The 15,000-nt window shown below is 48.4% G+C and overlaps 1 protein-coding gene across 1 annotated transcript in view; it reads right to left on the bottom strand.

Annotated features, from left to right (window-relative positions):
- Window positions 1-15,000, bottom strand: part of LOC135559785 (mitochondrial adenyl nucleotide antiporter SLC25A23-like) — a 20,192-nt gene that overhangs the window by 2,613 nt on the left and 2,579 nt on the right. The window contains exons 2-7 of the mRNA XM_065000660.1: window positions 7,303-8,115; window positions 5,956-6,043; window positions 3,620-3,731; window positions 3,013-3,171; window positions 1,377-1,550; window positions 104-217 (exon numbers count right to left, since the gene is read on the bottom strand). Coding sequence (XP_064856732.1) covers window positions 104-217; window positions 1,377-1,550; window positions 3,013-3,171; window positions 3,620-3,731; window positions 5,956-6,043; window positions 7,303-8,115 — 1,460 coding nt within the window. The remainder of the gene's footprint in view (window positions 1-103; window positions 218-1,376; window positions 1,551-3,012; window positions 3,172-3,619; window positions 3,732-5,955; window positions 6,044-7,302; window positions 8,116-15,000) is intronic.

Here is a 15,000-nt window from a genome sequence, read left to right on the forward strand (position 1 = left end):
GTGTATTTTACTGTGTGTGTGTGTACATTATTTTAGTGTGTGTATGTGTATTTTAATGTGTGTGTTTATGTGTATTTTTGAGTGTGAGTGTGTGTGCTCTAACCTCCATAGGGTAGATGGCTGTCTGAGCGGTAGCTCCTGCTAACGACCCAGCTACAAACCTCTCATGAACCCTCAGAGGTCCCCTCTCCTTACTGCCACGCATCCACCTCTTAATCTACAGAGAGAGAGAGAGAGAGAGAGAGAGAGACAGAGGGAGAGAGAGAGAGACAGAGAGAGAGAGAGAGAGAGAGAGAGAGAGAGAGAGAGAGGAGAGAGAGAGAGAGAGAGAGAGGGAGAGAGAAAGACAGAGGGAGAGAGAGAGAAAGAAAGAGAGAGAGGGAGAGAGAGAGAGAGAGAGAGAGAGAGAGAGAGAGAGAGAGAGAGAGAGAGAGAGAGAGAGAGAGAGAGAGAGAGAGAGAGAGAGAGAGAGAGAGAAGAGAGAGAGAGAGAGGAGAGACAGAGAGAGACAGAGAGAGACAGAGAGAGAGAGACAGATAGAGAGAGAGAGAGAGAAAGAGAGAGAGGGAGAGAGAAAGACAGAGGGAGAGAGAGAGAAAGAAAGAGAGAGAGGGAGAGAGAGAGAGAGAGACAGAGAGACAGAGAGAGAGAGAGACAGAGAGAGAGAGGGAGAGACAGAGAGAGGGAGAGACAGAGAGACAGCAGTGGATGATGATGTGAAAGTGACAGATGTCAGAAAGATCAGGAACAGGATGGTGTAGTGTAGTGTAGTGTAGTGTGGTGTAGTGTAGTGTAGTGTAGTGTAGTGTGGTGTGGTGTAGTGTGGTGTAGTGTGGTGTGGTGTAGTGTAGTGTAGTGTGGTGTGGTGTAGTGTAGTGTGGTGTAGTGTAGTGTAGTGTGGTGTGGTGTAGTGTAGTGTGGTGTGGTGTAGTGTAGTGTGGTGTAGTGTAGTGTGGTGTAGTGTAGTGTGGTGTAGTGTGGTGTAGTGTAGTGTAGTGTGGTGTAGTGTAGTGTGGTGTAGTGTAGTGTGGTGTGGTGTAGTGTAGTGTAGTGTAGTGTGGTGTAGTGTAGTGTAGTGTAGTGTAGAGTAGTGTGGTGTAGTGTAGTGTAGTGTAGTCTAGTTGTCTGTGGCTCCCAGTCCCGCTCCACTCCACCTGTTCATAGGCCCAGAACTTGATGGCGGTCTCGGGGGCGATCTAGTGTAGTATGGTGTAGTGTAGTGGTGTAGTGTAGTGTGTAGTGTAGTGTAGTATGTAGTACTCCACCTGTTCGTAGGCCCAGAACTTGATGGCGATCTCGGGGGCGATCTAGTGTAGTATGGTGTAGTGTAGTGGTGTAGTGTAGTGTGTAGTGTAGTGTAGTATGTAGTACTCCACCTGTTCGTAGGCCCAGAACTTGATGGCGGTCTCGGGGGCGATCTTCATGACGTTCACCCCGTTGCCCCTCCACAGGGAACTGAATCCCCCCTCCTTCACCATGGCCCTCAGCCCACTGACCATGTTCCCCACCCCAAGGGCCCCTGCAGGGTTCCCCGGGGTCGAGCCATGTACCTGGGGGGGACACAGACACAGTGTATCAGGAGGGGTGTCCTAAATGACACCCTCTTAAGTACACTGCTTTTGACACAAGCTCTAGACACTCTTATTCAGACCTGACTAGTCGATCATGTCATATAATATTACGAGCCCAGAGTGATCTGGAGTGAACACATGATGTACAGTACACAAGTTAGATAACCACTCTGTAGTTAGAATCTTTCAGTGGTGATACTTCACATCCCCACCAGGTGGAGCTGAATACACATCTCCACCTCAGGACCAGATCTAGGAACAGTTTACCGTCCCCCTATCCTAACCTCAACCATTTAGAGGAGGCATGTGAAGCTGAACTTAGACCAGTGTGTAGGGGCAACTTCATTTCACCAACCACCTTCCTCTCCTCTCCTCTCCTCTCCTCTCCTCTCCTCTCCTCTCCTCTCCTCTCCTCTCCTCTCCTCTCCTCTCCTCTCCTCTCCTCTCCTCTTCCCTCCTTTCCTCTAGTCTCCTCCCCTTCCCTCTACTCAACTCTCCCTTCCTCTCCTCTCCTCCCTTCTCCTCTAGTCTCCTCCCCTCTCCGCTCTTTTCCTCTCCTCTCCTCTCCTCTCCTCTCCCTCTCCTCTCCTCTAGTCTCCCCCCCCTCCCCTCTCCTCTCCTATCCTCTCATAATGTCTCCTCTCATCTCCTCTCTTTTCCTCTCCTCTCCTCTCCTCTCCTCTCCTCTTCCCTCCTTTCCTCTAGTCTCCTCCCCTTCCCTCTACTCAACTCTCCCTTCCTCTCCTCTCCTCCCTTCTCCTCTAGTCTCCTCCCCTCTCCTCTCTTTTCCTCTCCTCTCCTCTCCTCTCCTCTAGTCTCCCCCTCCCCTCTCCTCTCCTATCCTCTCATAATGTCTCCTCTCTTCTCCTATCCTATCCTCTCATAATGTCTGCTCCCCTCTCCTCTCCTCTCCTCTCCTATCCTCTCATAATGTCTGCTCCCCTCTCCTCTCCTCTCATAATGTCTGCTCCCCTCTCCTCTCCTCCCCCCTCCTCTTATCTTCCCTCTTTTCCTCTAGTCTCCTCCCCTCTCCTCTCTTTTCCTCCCCTCTCCTCTTCTTTCCTCTAGTCTCCTCCCCTTCCCTCTACTCAACTCTACCTTCCTCTCCTCCCTTCTCCTCTAGTCTCCTCCCCTCTCCTCTCTTTTCCTCCCCTCTCCTCTAGTCTCCTCCCCTCTCCTCTCTTTTCCTCCCCTCTCCTCTAGTCTCCTCCCCTCTCTTATCTTCCCTCCTTTCCTCTAGTCTCCTCCTCTCTCCTCTCTTTTCCTCCCCTCTCCTCTAGTCTCCTCCCCTCTCCTCTAGTCTCCTCCCCTCTCCTCTTATCTTCCCTCCTTTCCTCTAGTCTCCTCCCCTTCCCTCTACTCAACTCTACCTTCCTCTCCTCTCCTCTCCCCAAATTCCTGTTCTCCTCTTCTGTCCTCTCTTCTCTTCTCCTCTCCTCACCTGCAGGAAGACTTTAAGGCGGTCCAGTGGGGCGGTGCCGGTCCGGGAGACTGATCCTGCCATAGCTCCAGCCATCAGCTGTCTCCAGACGAACCCTGACTTCTTCTCCTGCTCGGAGAACTCATCAGGACAGGTCAGGTTGTCTCCTATGTCCAGCATCTAGACAGAGGGAGAGGGGGGAAGGAGGAAGAGGGGGAAGGAGGGAGAGGGGGAAGGAGGGAGAGGGGGAAGGGGAAACAGGTAGGGGGAGAAGGGAAAGGTAGGGATGGAGGGGGAGGAGGGAGATGTAGGGATGGAGGGGGAGGAGGGACAGGGGAGGAGGGAGAGGTAGGGATGGAGGGGGAGAGGTGGGGATGGGGGGAGGAGGGAGAGGTAGGGATGGAGGGGAGGAGCGAAAGGGAGAGGAGAGGATGGAGGGAGAGTCATTTGACATTCGACTTAGTTTTACTATACAACAAAGTTGTCAGACTGGTATCCAGGCTACATCTCTGCTGGGTTTCCTCTGTGTGTGTGTGTGTGTGTGTGTGTGTGTGTGTGTGTGTGTGTGTGTGTGTGTGTGTGTGTGTGTGCGCGTGTGTGTGTGTGTGTGTGTGTGTGTGTGACTCACATGAGAGTGTTTCCAGTAGCGAGAGATGTCTTCCAGACTGTGTATGGGGTTGAACAGGAAGTGATCTCGCCACTCATCCCAGTCGATGGTCATGTTACCATCCCTGTCAATACTGACCAGAGACAGAGAGAATGTTACACATAGCACGACACACACACACACACACACAGACGGACACACACACACACATGGACACACACACACACACACACACGGACGGACACACTAGGGCTGACCCCATTTGATAGACTGGTGGATTGTTCGGGTTGACAGGCTGTTGGTCGACCGACATTTCTTTAGTCCAGCAGTAGCACATTAGTATATCTTGTTTTTGTACAAGACACCGTCTGATTGGCTCCTGTCTCAGTGGACTAATCCATTGTGGAGGCCGTGGGGGTGGCACAGTCCATCACTCTAAGACATGTGATACTGAAATTGAATATGGTTATATTATGTTCAAATAATGGTGCAACAATAATAAATCAAATATTATTTCATAACAAATGCTCTTTCTCCCGCGTTGGATACGGTCGCTGTCCGCGGTTCTGAAACATCATCTTCAGTGAGCCGTAGAATTGGCACCTTTCCCTGACAACAAGTTAACCAGCATATTGGGATTGAGAACAATGTGGCCGAGGCAGCAGCAGAGACGAGGAAACAGCCCTTTTGCCTTGAGCCTAATTGTCTAAGAAAATTGAGGAGAGAGGAAACTATTTAACTAGATCTATAATCAATAGCCTAACTGTTAAATGTCCCAGGCTTTATAAATCACTCATGTACATCTCAACAGAAATAAGACAGATCCTGCTTCTGTCCCCTGTTTGAGTGTTTGTTTAACAGCCTACTGATTCCATGAGCACCAAGCCTCATGCAACGGCAAAATGTTGGATAAAGTCATTTCACAGATTCGTCTGTTTTTAATCTTTGCTCTGCTGTAATAAAGGCTTTACAAATGTTTTCCGTTAGAACAGACTGGTATTACTTATACGTTATGTAGTGTTGTTTACACTGTTCCAAACAGGCAGAACAAAATATATTGTAATCTAACAGCACCTGTTTGTCACACAGAATAAACACACAGCTCTAACACACAGCTCTAACACACAGCTCTAACACACAGCTCTCGCTCCTAAACCTTCCTTTTTCCTGGATCTCCTGTAGTCTCCACAACTAAGTCAAATGTCTTCCACAGACCTGACTTCCCCTTTCCCGCCTGAGCAACCAGTAAACATTAGACCGCTTCCAGATTCTTTGTCAAGTCCTCTGCATCCATTTTGCGTGTGTTTGGATTTGGTATAACCAATTTATTGATGTGATTATGATAGGCTATAGGTCAGGTCCTATTGGTCACATGCATGCGATGCTTACATGTTTCATGTAAAGAAAGCAAGGGTTGAGGGATTAGGGAATGTTGTTCCTATTAGGAACAAGGGTTGAGGGATTAGGGAATGTTGTTCCTAATAGGAACAAGGGTTGAGGGATTAGGGAATGTTGTTCCTAATAGGAACAAGGGTTGAGGGAATAGGGAATGTTGTTCCTGAACAAATTAGATTATTTCGTTAACAGAACTTTTCAGTCAGAAACCAGTAAGAAACTAAACGGCTGAAATGACGTCACAGCTTCAGCACAAACAGACAATAAACTCTCAGCTGTGCTGTTGTGCCTTTTCTCTGCAGTAGGGAGGAGAGAGAGACACTGTGCACCAGTCACACAGACACTTCAACACAGACAGACAATAAACTCTCAGCTGTGCTGTTGTGCCTTTTCTCTGCAGTAGGGAGGAGAGAGAGACACCGTGCACCAGTCACACAGACACTTTAACACAGTGTGACCATCGGGCTCTTTCTTCAGTCATTTGTGCATCTTAATTATTTAGTCCAAACACTGTGCTTAAAGCATCAGACAAGCTCAGTGCAACATGTAGTTGGTTTCATTCAAACACATAGGGGGCGTGTCTGTCTATATATGGAAAAAGAAGTTTCAACATTTCAACCAATCGATTGGTCAAAAGAACAGGACGACTCTCGGTCGACCAAGACGACCCTAGAAGACATACACATACACTTGCATGGACCGACGCAAACACACACACATAGATGGACACACACCCACACATGCATGGACGAACACACACACACACACACACACACACACACAAACAAATAATCATGCAAACTCACACCCACAAACATAAAAGTATAGTTGTCTGACAACTCCAATTGTAGAATACAAAGCCATTCTACAATTCATACTAGATTGCGCAATTACAGCATAGATATAACCAGAGTAGACTGTATCATTATAGCGTAGATATGAGTAGAGTAGATTGTACAGACCTCTTCATGATCGTGGCAGCCTCCTTCAGACTCACAGCTATTCCCAGAGTTTGAAGGGACTGCTGAATCTCTGATACATCTATCTCACCTGCAAACATAGTATCCACGTCAGAGTTGGTGTGTGTATTTGACTGTGTGTGTTTTGATTGTGTTTCTCAGTGTGTATTGTATTCACATACCTTATGTACGTACGTAACACAAGAACCCAGTGAGCTTTGCAAAATTGGCTATATTGTATATTTCTATCAAGTTACAAATGTGGGTCTGCACACGTCTGCGTATTTTAGTTAAACAACTACAGAGGATGTCCATTTAGCTCACTGTGATTCTGGAGCCCGGACGTAAGACCATTTAGCTCCCTGTGATTCTGGATCCCGGACGTAAGTCCATTTAGCTCCCTGTGATTCTGGAGCCCGGACGTAAGTCCATTTAGCTCCCTGTGATTCTGGAGCCCGGACGTAAGTCCATTTAGCTCCCTGTGATTCTGGAGCCCGGACGTAAGTCCATTTAGCTCACTGTGATTCTGGATCCCGGACGTAAGTCCATTTAGCTCCCTGTGATTCTGGAGCCCGGACGTAAGACCATTTAGCTCCCTGTGATTCTGGAGCCCGGACGTAAGACCATTTAGCTCCCTGTGATTCTGGAGCCCGGACGTAAGTCCATTTAGCTCCCTGTGATTCTGGAGCCCGTACGTAAGTCCATTTAGCTCCCTGTGATTCTGGAGCCCGGACGTAAGTCCATTTAGCTCCCTGTGATTCTGGAGCCCGTACGTAAGACCATTTAGCTCCCTGTGATTCTGGAGCCCGGACGTAAGTCCATTTAGCTCCCTGTGATTCTGGAGCCCGGACGTAAGTCCATTTAGCTCCCTGTGATTCTGGAGCCCGGACGTAAGTCCATTTAGCTCCCTGTGATTCTGGAGCCCGTACGTAAGTCCATTTAGCTCCCTGTGATTCTGGAGCCCGGACGTAAGTCCATTTAGCTCCCTGTGATTCTGGAGCCCGGATGTAAGTCCATTTAGCTCCCTGTGATTCTGGAGCCCGGACGTAAGTCCATTTAGCTCCCTGTGATTCTGGATCCCGGACGTAAGTCCATTTAGCTCCCTGTGATTCTGGAGCCCGGACGTAAGTCCATTTAGCTCCCTGTGATTCTGGAGCCCGGACGTAAGACCATTTAGCTCCCTGTGATTCTGGATCCCGGACGTAAGTCCATTTAGCTCCCTGTGATTCTGGAGCCCGGACGTAAGTCCATTTAGCTCCCTGTGATTCTGGAGCCCGGACGTAAGACCATTTAGCTCACTGTGATTCTGGAGCCCGGACGTAAGACGGGTTCATATTTATCTTTACAAACCGTCGTTGTTGCGGTCCAGGCTGAGGAACATGAGTCGGAGCTCTTCCTCGTGGGACCGGAGGTACTGCCGGAACTCCTGGAAGTCCAACTCTCCATCATTGTTGCTGTCCCCCTCCTTGACAATCTGCTGGGGAGGGGGCACAGAAGGGGGGTGGAGGAGCGGTGTAGGGGCAGAGGTGGTGGTGGAGAGGGGGGTGGAAAGGGGAGGAGGTGGTGGGGTTGAAGAGATGAGGGAGTGGAAAGGTGGTGGGGAGGCACAGGGTGGAAGGGTGGAGAGGGAATGGAGAGATGTGGGGCGAGGAGAGAGAGAGGAGAGGTGGGGGAGGAGGAGATGGACAGGGAATGGAGAGATGTTGGGCGAGGAGAGAGAGAGGAGAGGTGGGGGAGGAGGAGATGGAAAGATGTGGGGCGAGGAGAGAGAGAGGAGAGTTGGGGGAGGAGGAGATGGAGAGATGTGGGGCGAGGAGAGGTGGGGGAGGAGGAGATGGAGAGATGTGGGGTGAGGAGAGGTGGGGGAGGAGCAGATGGAGAGATGTGGGGCGAGGAGAGAGAGAGGAGAGGTGGTGGAGGAGGATGGAGAGATGTGGGGCGAGGAGAGAGAGAGGAGAGGTGGGGGAGGAGGAGATGGAGAGATGTGGGGCGAGGAGAGAGAGAGGAGAGGTGGGGGAGGAGGGGATGGAGAGATGTGGGGCGAGGGAGAGAGAGAGGAGAGGTGGGGAGGAGGATGGAGAGATGTGGGGTGAGGAGAGAGAGAGGAGAGATGGGGGATGAGGAGATGGAGAGATGGAGAGATGTGGGGTGAGGAGAGAGAGGAGAGGAATGTTAATGAGAGGTGGGGGAGGAGATGGAGAGATGGAGAGATGTGGGGTGAGGAGAGAGAGGAGAGGTGGGAGAGGAGGAGATGGAGAGATGGAGAGATGTGGGGTGAGGAGAGAGAGGAGAGGTGGGGGAGGAGATGGAGAGATGTGGGGCGAGGAGAGAGAGGAGAGGTGGGGGAGGAGGAGATGGAGAGTGGGGTGAGGAGAGAAAGGAGAGGTGGGGGAGGAGGAGATGGAGAGATGGAGAGGAGGTAGAAGAGTTGCCAACATGGTTAAGAACAGGAGGATGTGGTGGATGGAATGTTAATGTGGAGGTGAAAGGGGGGAAGAAGATACAAAGCCGGCCGGATGCAAAGACAAGAAGCAAAATCAATACACTGAAACTGACAGACAACCTGAGAAACACAGTTACAAACCACTCTGAGGTCAATCCTGGGTCAGTCACATTACATCACAGACACATTGACATTCCATACATTCCAAATGGTACCCTATATAGTACACTACTCTAGACCAGAGACCATTCCTCCTATATAGTACACTACTCTAGACCAGAGACCATTCCTCCTATATAGTACACTACTCTAGACCAGAGACCATTCCTCCTATATAGTACACTACTCTAGACCAGAGACCATTCCTCCTATATAGTACACTACTCTAGACCAGAGACCATTCCTCCTATATAGTACACTACTCTAGACCAGAGACCATTCCTCCTATATAGTACACTACTCTAGACCAGAGACCATTCCTCCTATATAGTACACTACTCTAGACCAGAGATCATTCCTCCTATATAGTACAAGTCAGTAGCCTAGTAGTTTGTTCAAGACGGAACAGCTCAAAGGGGCAGGAACCCCTGGACAGGACACTAGTCTATCTCCTGTTTCTGTAGGGTGAGGCAGCCTGATGTACCAGTACACCCCCTGGACAGGACACTAGTCTATCCCCTGTTTCTGTAGGGTGAGGCAGAATGATGTACCAGTACACCCCCTGGACAGGACACTAGTCTATCTCCTGTTTCTGTAGGGTGAGGCAGCCTGATGTACCAGTACACCCCCTGGACAGGACACTAGTCTATCTCCTGTTTCTGTAGGGTGAGGCAGAATGATGTACCAGTACACCCCCTGGACAGGACACTAGTCTATCTCCTGTTTCTGTAGTGAGGCAGCTTGATGTACCAGTACACCCTGACAGGACACTAGTCTATCTCCTGTTTCTGTAGGGTGAGGCAGCCTGATGTACCAGTACACCCCTGGACAGGACACTAGTCTATCTCCTGTTTCTGTAGGGTGAGGCAGCCTGATGTACCAGTACACCCCCTGGACAGGACACTAGTCTATCTCCTGTTTCTGTAGGGTGAGGCAGCCTGATGTACCAGTACACCCCCTGGACAGGACACTAGTCTATCTCCTGTTTCTGTAGGGTGAGGCAGGACCTGATGTTTCTGTACCAGTACACCCCCTGGACAGGACACTAGTCTATCTCCTGTTTCTGTAGGGTGAGGCAGCCTGATGTACCAGTACACCCCTGGACAGGACACTAGTCTATCTCCTGTTTCTGTAGGGTGAGGCAGCCTGATGTACCAGTACACCCCCTGGACAGGACACTAGTCTATCTCCTGTTTCTGTAGGGTGAGGCAGCCTGATGTACCAGTACACCCCCTGGACAGGATGCTAGTCTATCTCCTGTTTCTGTAGGGTGAGGCAGCCTGATGTACCAGTACACCCCCTGGACAGGACACTAGTCTATCTCCTGTTTCTGTAGGGTGAGGCAGCCTGATGTACCAGTACACCCCTGGACAGGACACTAGTCTATCTCCTGTTTCTGTAGGGTGAGGCAGCCTGATGTACCAGTACACCCTGGACAGGACACTAGTCTATCTCCTGTTTCTGTAGGGTGAGGCAGCCTGATGTACCAGTACACCCCCTGGACAGGACACTAGTCTATCTCCTGTTTCTGTAGGGTGAGGCAGCCTGATGTACCAGTACACCCCCTGGACAGGACACTAGTCTATCTCCTGTTTCTGTAGGGTGAGGCAGCCTGATGTACCAGTACACCCCCTGGACAGGACACTAGTCTATCTCCTGTTTCTGTAGGGTGAGGCAGCCTGATGTACCAGTACACCCCCTGGACAGGACACTAGTCTATCTCCTGTTTCTGTAGGGTGAGGCAGCCTGATGTACCAGTACACCCCTGGACAGGACACTAGTCTATCTCCTGTTTCTGTAGGGTGAGGCAGCCTGATGTACCAGTACACCCCCTGGACAGGACACTAGTCTATCTCCTGTTTCTGTAGGGTGAGGCAGCCTGATGTACCAGTACACCCCCTGGGACAGGTTTCTGTACACTTGATGTCTATGGACTCCTCCTGTTTCTGTAGGGTGAGGCAGCCTGATGTACCAGTACACCCCCTGGACAGGACACTAGTCTATCTCCTGTTTCTGTAGGGTGAGGCAGCTTGATGTACCAGTACACCCCCTGGACAGGACACTAGTCTATCTCCTGTTTCTGTAGTGATGTACCAGTACACCCCCTGGACAGGACACTAGTCTATCTCCTGTTTCTGTAGGGTGAGGCAGCCTGATGTACCAGTACACCCCCTGGACAGGACACTAGTCTATCTCCTGTGTCTGTAGGGTGAGGCAGCCTGATGTACCAGTACACCCCCTGGACAGGACACTAGTCTATCTCCTGTTTCTGTAGGGTGAGGCAGCCTGATGTACCAGTACACCCCCTGGACAGGACACTAGTCTATCTCCTGTGTCTGTAGGGTGAGGCAGCCTGATGTACCAGTACACCCCCTGGACAGGACACTAGTCTATCTCCTGTTTCTGTAGGGTGAGGCAGCTTGATGTACCAGTACACCCCCTGGACAGGACACTAGTCTATCTCCTGTTTCTGTAGGGTGAGGCAGCCTGATGTACCAGTACACCCCCTGGACAGGACACTAGTCTATCGCAGGGCCTTACGCCCAATCCATCTAATGAATGCTCTCTTTGGTATGACTCAGCCGGAGTCTGATTGGTTGACTAAACTCAAATCCCAACCTTTCAATCTCAGGGCCACTGAGTTGGTCTTTTGACCGTAGCATACGGCTAGAAGTAGTGCACTATATAGGCACTAGGGCTCTGGTCTAAAGTAGTGCACTATATAGGGACTAGGGCTCTGGTCTAAAGTAGTGCACTATATAGGGAATAGGGCTCTGGTCTAAAGTAGTGCACTATATAGGGAATAGGGCTCTGGTCTAAAGTAGTGCACTATATAGGGAATAGGGCTCTGGTCTAAAGTAGTGCACTATATAGGGAATAGGGTGCCATCAGAGACTCAAGCCGATGTTTGTTAGTCATGGACACAGTAGGCCTGCTCTATAAATCTAGTCCTTCACACAGCTCCAGTCAACCTGTATGTTTACCAACCTCCCACCAGCCCTACTCCCTCGTTAACAACAGAGCATTATTCTCCCCTGCAGTAAAGGCAGCACACACACACGCACGCACACACACACACACACACACACACACACACACACACACACACACACACACACACACACACACACACACACACACACACACACACACACACACACACACGTTGCCATAGGTAACCCCGGGCCACAACTAACATTCCACAGGAAGAGGAGGAGGAGGGGGAATGGAGGATGAAGAGTAGGAAGAGGGCAAAGGAGATAGGGAATGGAAGAGGACAATGAGGAGGACAGGACGGGAGATGAGGAAGATGAGGAGAGGAAAGAAGGAGAGGTAGGATGAGGGGAGAGAAGGCAGAGTTCTGGGTTGTCGTCAGGGCAACAACAATAATACTCTCAGTTGTGTAGTATTCAGTAGGAAAACAGTCGTGTTTCCAGTAGTAATCAGGTAGAGTTGTCTAGTGTTGAAAACAGTAGTGTTTCCAGTAGTAATCAGGTAGAGTTGTCTAGTGTTCAGTAGAAAAACAGTCGTGTTTCCAGTAGTAATCAGGTAGAGTTGTGTAGTGTTCAGTAGAAAACAGTCGTGTTTCCAGTAGTAATCAGGTAGAGTTGTCTAGTGTTGAAAACAGTCGTGTTTCCAGTAGTAATCAGGTAGGGTTGTGTTGTGTTCAGTAGAAAACAGTCACGTTTCCAGTAGTAATCAGGTAGAGTTGTGTTGTGTTCAGTAGAAAAACAGTTGTGTTTCCAGTAGTAATCAGGTAGAGTTGTGTAGTGTTGAAAACAGTAGTGTTTCCAGTAGTAATCAGGTAGAGTTGTGTAGTGTTCAGTAGGAAAACAGTTGTGTTTCCAGTAGTAATTAGGTAGAGTTGTCTAGTGTTCAGTAGAAAACAGTCGTGTTTCCAGAAAGCAAGGGAGAGAAAGAGAGACAGAGAAAAGACAGAGAGAGAGAAAGCAAGGGGAGAGAGAGAGACAGAGAAAAGACAGAGAGAGAGAAAGCAAGGGGAGAGAGAGAGACAGAGAAAAGACAGAGAGAGAGAAAGCAAGGGGAGAGAGACAGAGAAAAGACAGAGAGAGAGAAAGCAAGGGGAGAGAGAGAGACAGAGAAAAGACAGAGAGAGAGAAAGCAAGGGGAGAGAGAGAGACAGAGAAAAGACAGAGAGAGAGAAAGCAAGGGGAGAGAGAGAGACAGAGAAAAGACAGAGAGAGAAAGCAAGGGGAGAGAGAGAGACAGAGAAAAGACAGAGAGAGAGAAAGCAAGGGGAGAGAGAGAGACAGAGAAAAGACAGAGAGAGAAAGCAAGGGGAGAGAGAGAGACAGAGAAAAGACAGAGAGAGAGAAAGCAAGGGGAGAGAGAGAGAGACAGAGAAAAGACAGAGAGAGAGAAAGCAAGGGGAGAGAGAGAGAGACAGAGAAAAGACAGAGAGAGAGAAAGCAAGGGGAGAGAGAGAGAGAGAGAGAGAGACAGAGAAAAGACAGAGAGAGAGAAAGCAAGGGGAGAGAGAGAGAGACAGAGAAAAGAGATAGCGTGAGTGGGAAAGGTTAAATGCTTTCTCGGCTTACCAACTCTCTCCTTGAACTAAAATAGGGAACGTGTACTCTCCCCGACACACGTGAACACAGACAGAACACCACTGTGTGTTTGTCTGCTACACTCTTTCTGCCAAGAAAAACAGCCATAAACTGATAGCGGGAGGTGTGTGTGTGTGTGTAACAAAGTCAACAGTAACACATTCAAACACACAAAACAATGCTCTATAACTCTCCAACAGAATGGTGATTTACTAGACTTAATTTAATGAAGTGGCTGAGGATCCGACTTCTCATTTAAAGTGCTGTTTACAGTAATACATATATTTCTACATTTTATATTTAACACACATCACAACGAGAGAGACACCACAACACCACATAAAGAGAGACACCACAACACCACATAAAGAGAGACACTACAACACTACATAAAGAGAGACACCACAACACTACATAAAGAGAGACACCACTACATAAAGAGAGACACCACAACACTACATAAAGAGAGACAACACAACACTACATAAAGAGAGACACCACAACACTACATAAAGAGAGACACCACTACATAAAGAGAGACAACACAACACCACATAAAGAGACACCACAACACCACATAAAGAGAGACAACACAACACTACATAAAGAGAGACACTACAACACTACATAAAGAGAGACACCACAACACTACATAAAGAGAGACACCACAACACTACATAAAGAGAGACACCACAACACTACATAAAGAGAGACACCACAACACTACATAAAGAGAGACACCACAACACTACATAAAGAGAGACACCACAACACTACATAAAGAGAGACCACTACACTACATAAAGAGAGACACCACAACACTACATAAAGAGAGATACCACAACACTACATAAAGAGAGACACCACAACACTACATAAAGAGAGACAACACAACACCACATAAAGAGAGACACCACTACATAAAGAGAGAGACCACAACACTACATAAAGAGAGACACCACTACACTACATAAAGAGAGAAAACACTACATAAAGAGAGACAACACAACACTACATAAAGAGAGACACCACAACACTACATAAAGAGAGACAACACAACACTACATAAAGAGAGACACCACAACACAACATAAAGAGAGACAACACTACATAAAGAGAGACACCACAACACCACATAAAGAGAGACACTACATAAAGAGAGACACCACAACACTACATAAAGAGAGACACCACAACACCACATAAAGAGAGACACCACAACACTACATAAAGAGAGACACCACAACACTACATAAAGAGAGACACCACAACACTACATAAAGAGAGACACCACAACACTACATAAAGAGAGACAACACAACACTACATAAAGAGAGACACCACAACACTACATAAAGAGAGAAAACACTACATAAAGAGAGACACCCCAACACTACATAAAGAGAGACACCACAACACTACATAAAGAGAGACACCACAACATTACATAAAGAGAGACACCACAACACTACATAAAGAGAGACACCACAACACTACATAAAGAGAGACACCACAACACTACATAAAGAGAGACACCACAACACTACATAAAGAGACAACACAACACTACATAAAGAGAGACACCACAACACTACATAAAGAGAGACAACACAACACTACATAAAGAGAGACAACACAACACTACATAAAGAGAGACAACACAACACTACATAAAGAGAGACACCACTACATATAGAGAGACACCACTACATAAAGAGAGACACCTCAACACTACATAAAGAGAGACACCACTACATAGAGAAACCACTACATAAAGAGAGACACCACTACATTGAGACACCACTACATAAAGAGAGACACCACTACATTGAGATACCACTACATAAAGAGAGACACCACTACATAGAGACACCACTA

The sequence above is a fragment of the Oncorhynchus nerka genome, linkage group LG15 (assembly GCF_034236695.1).
Source record: "Oncorhynchus nerka isolate Pitt River linkage group LG15, Oner_Uvic_2.0, whole genome shotgun sequence".
NCBI classification, from domain to species: Eukaryota; Metazoa; Chordata; class Actinopteri; order Salmoniformes; family Salmonidae; genus Oncorhynchus; species Oncorhynchus nerka.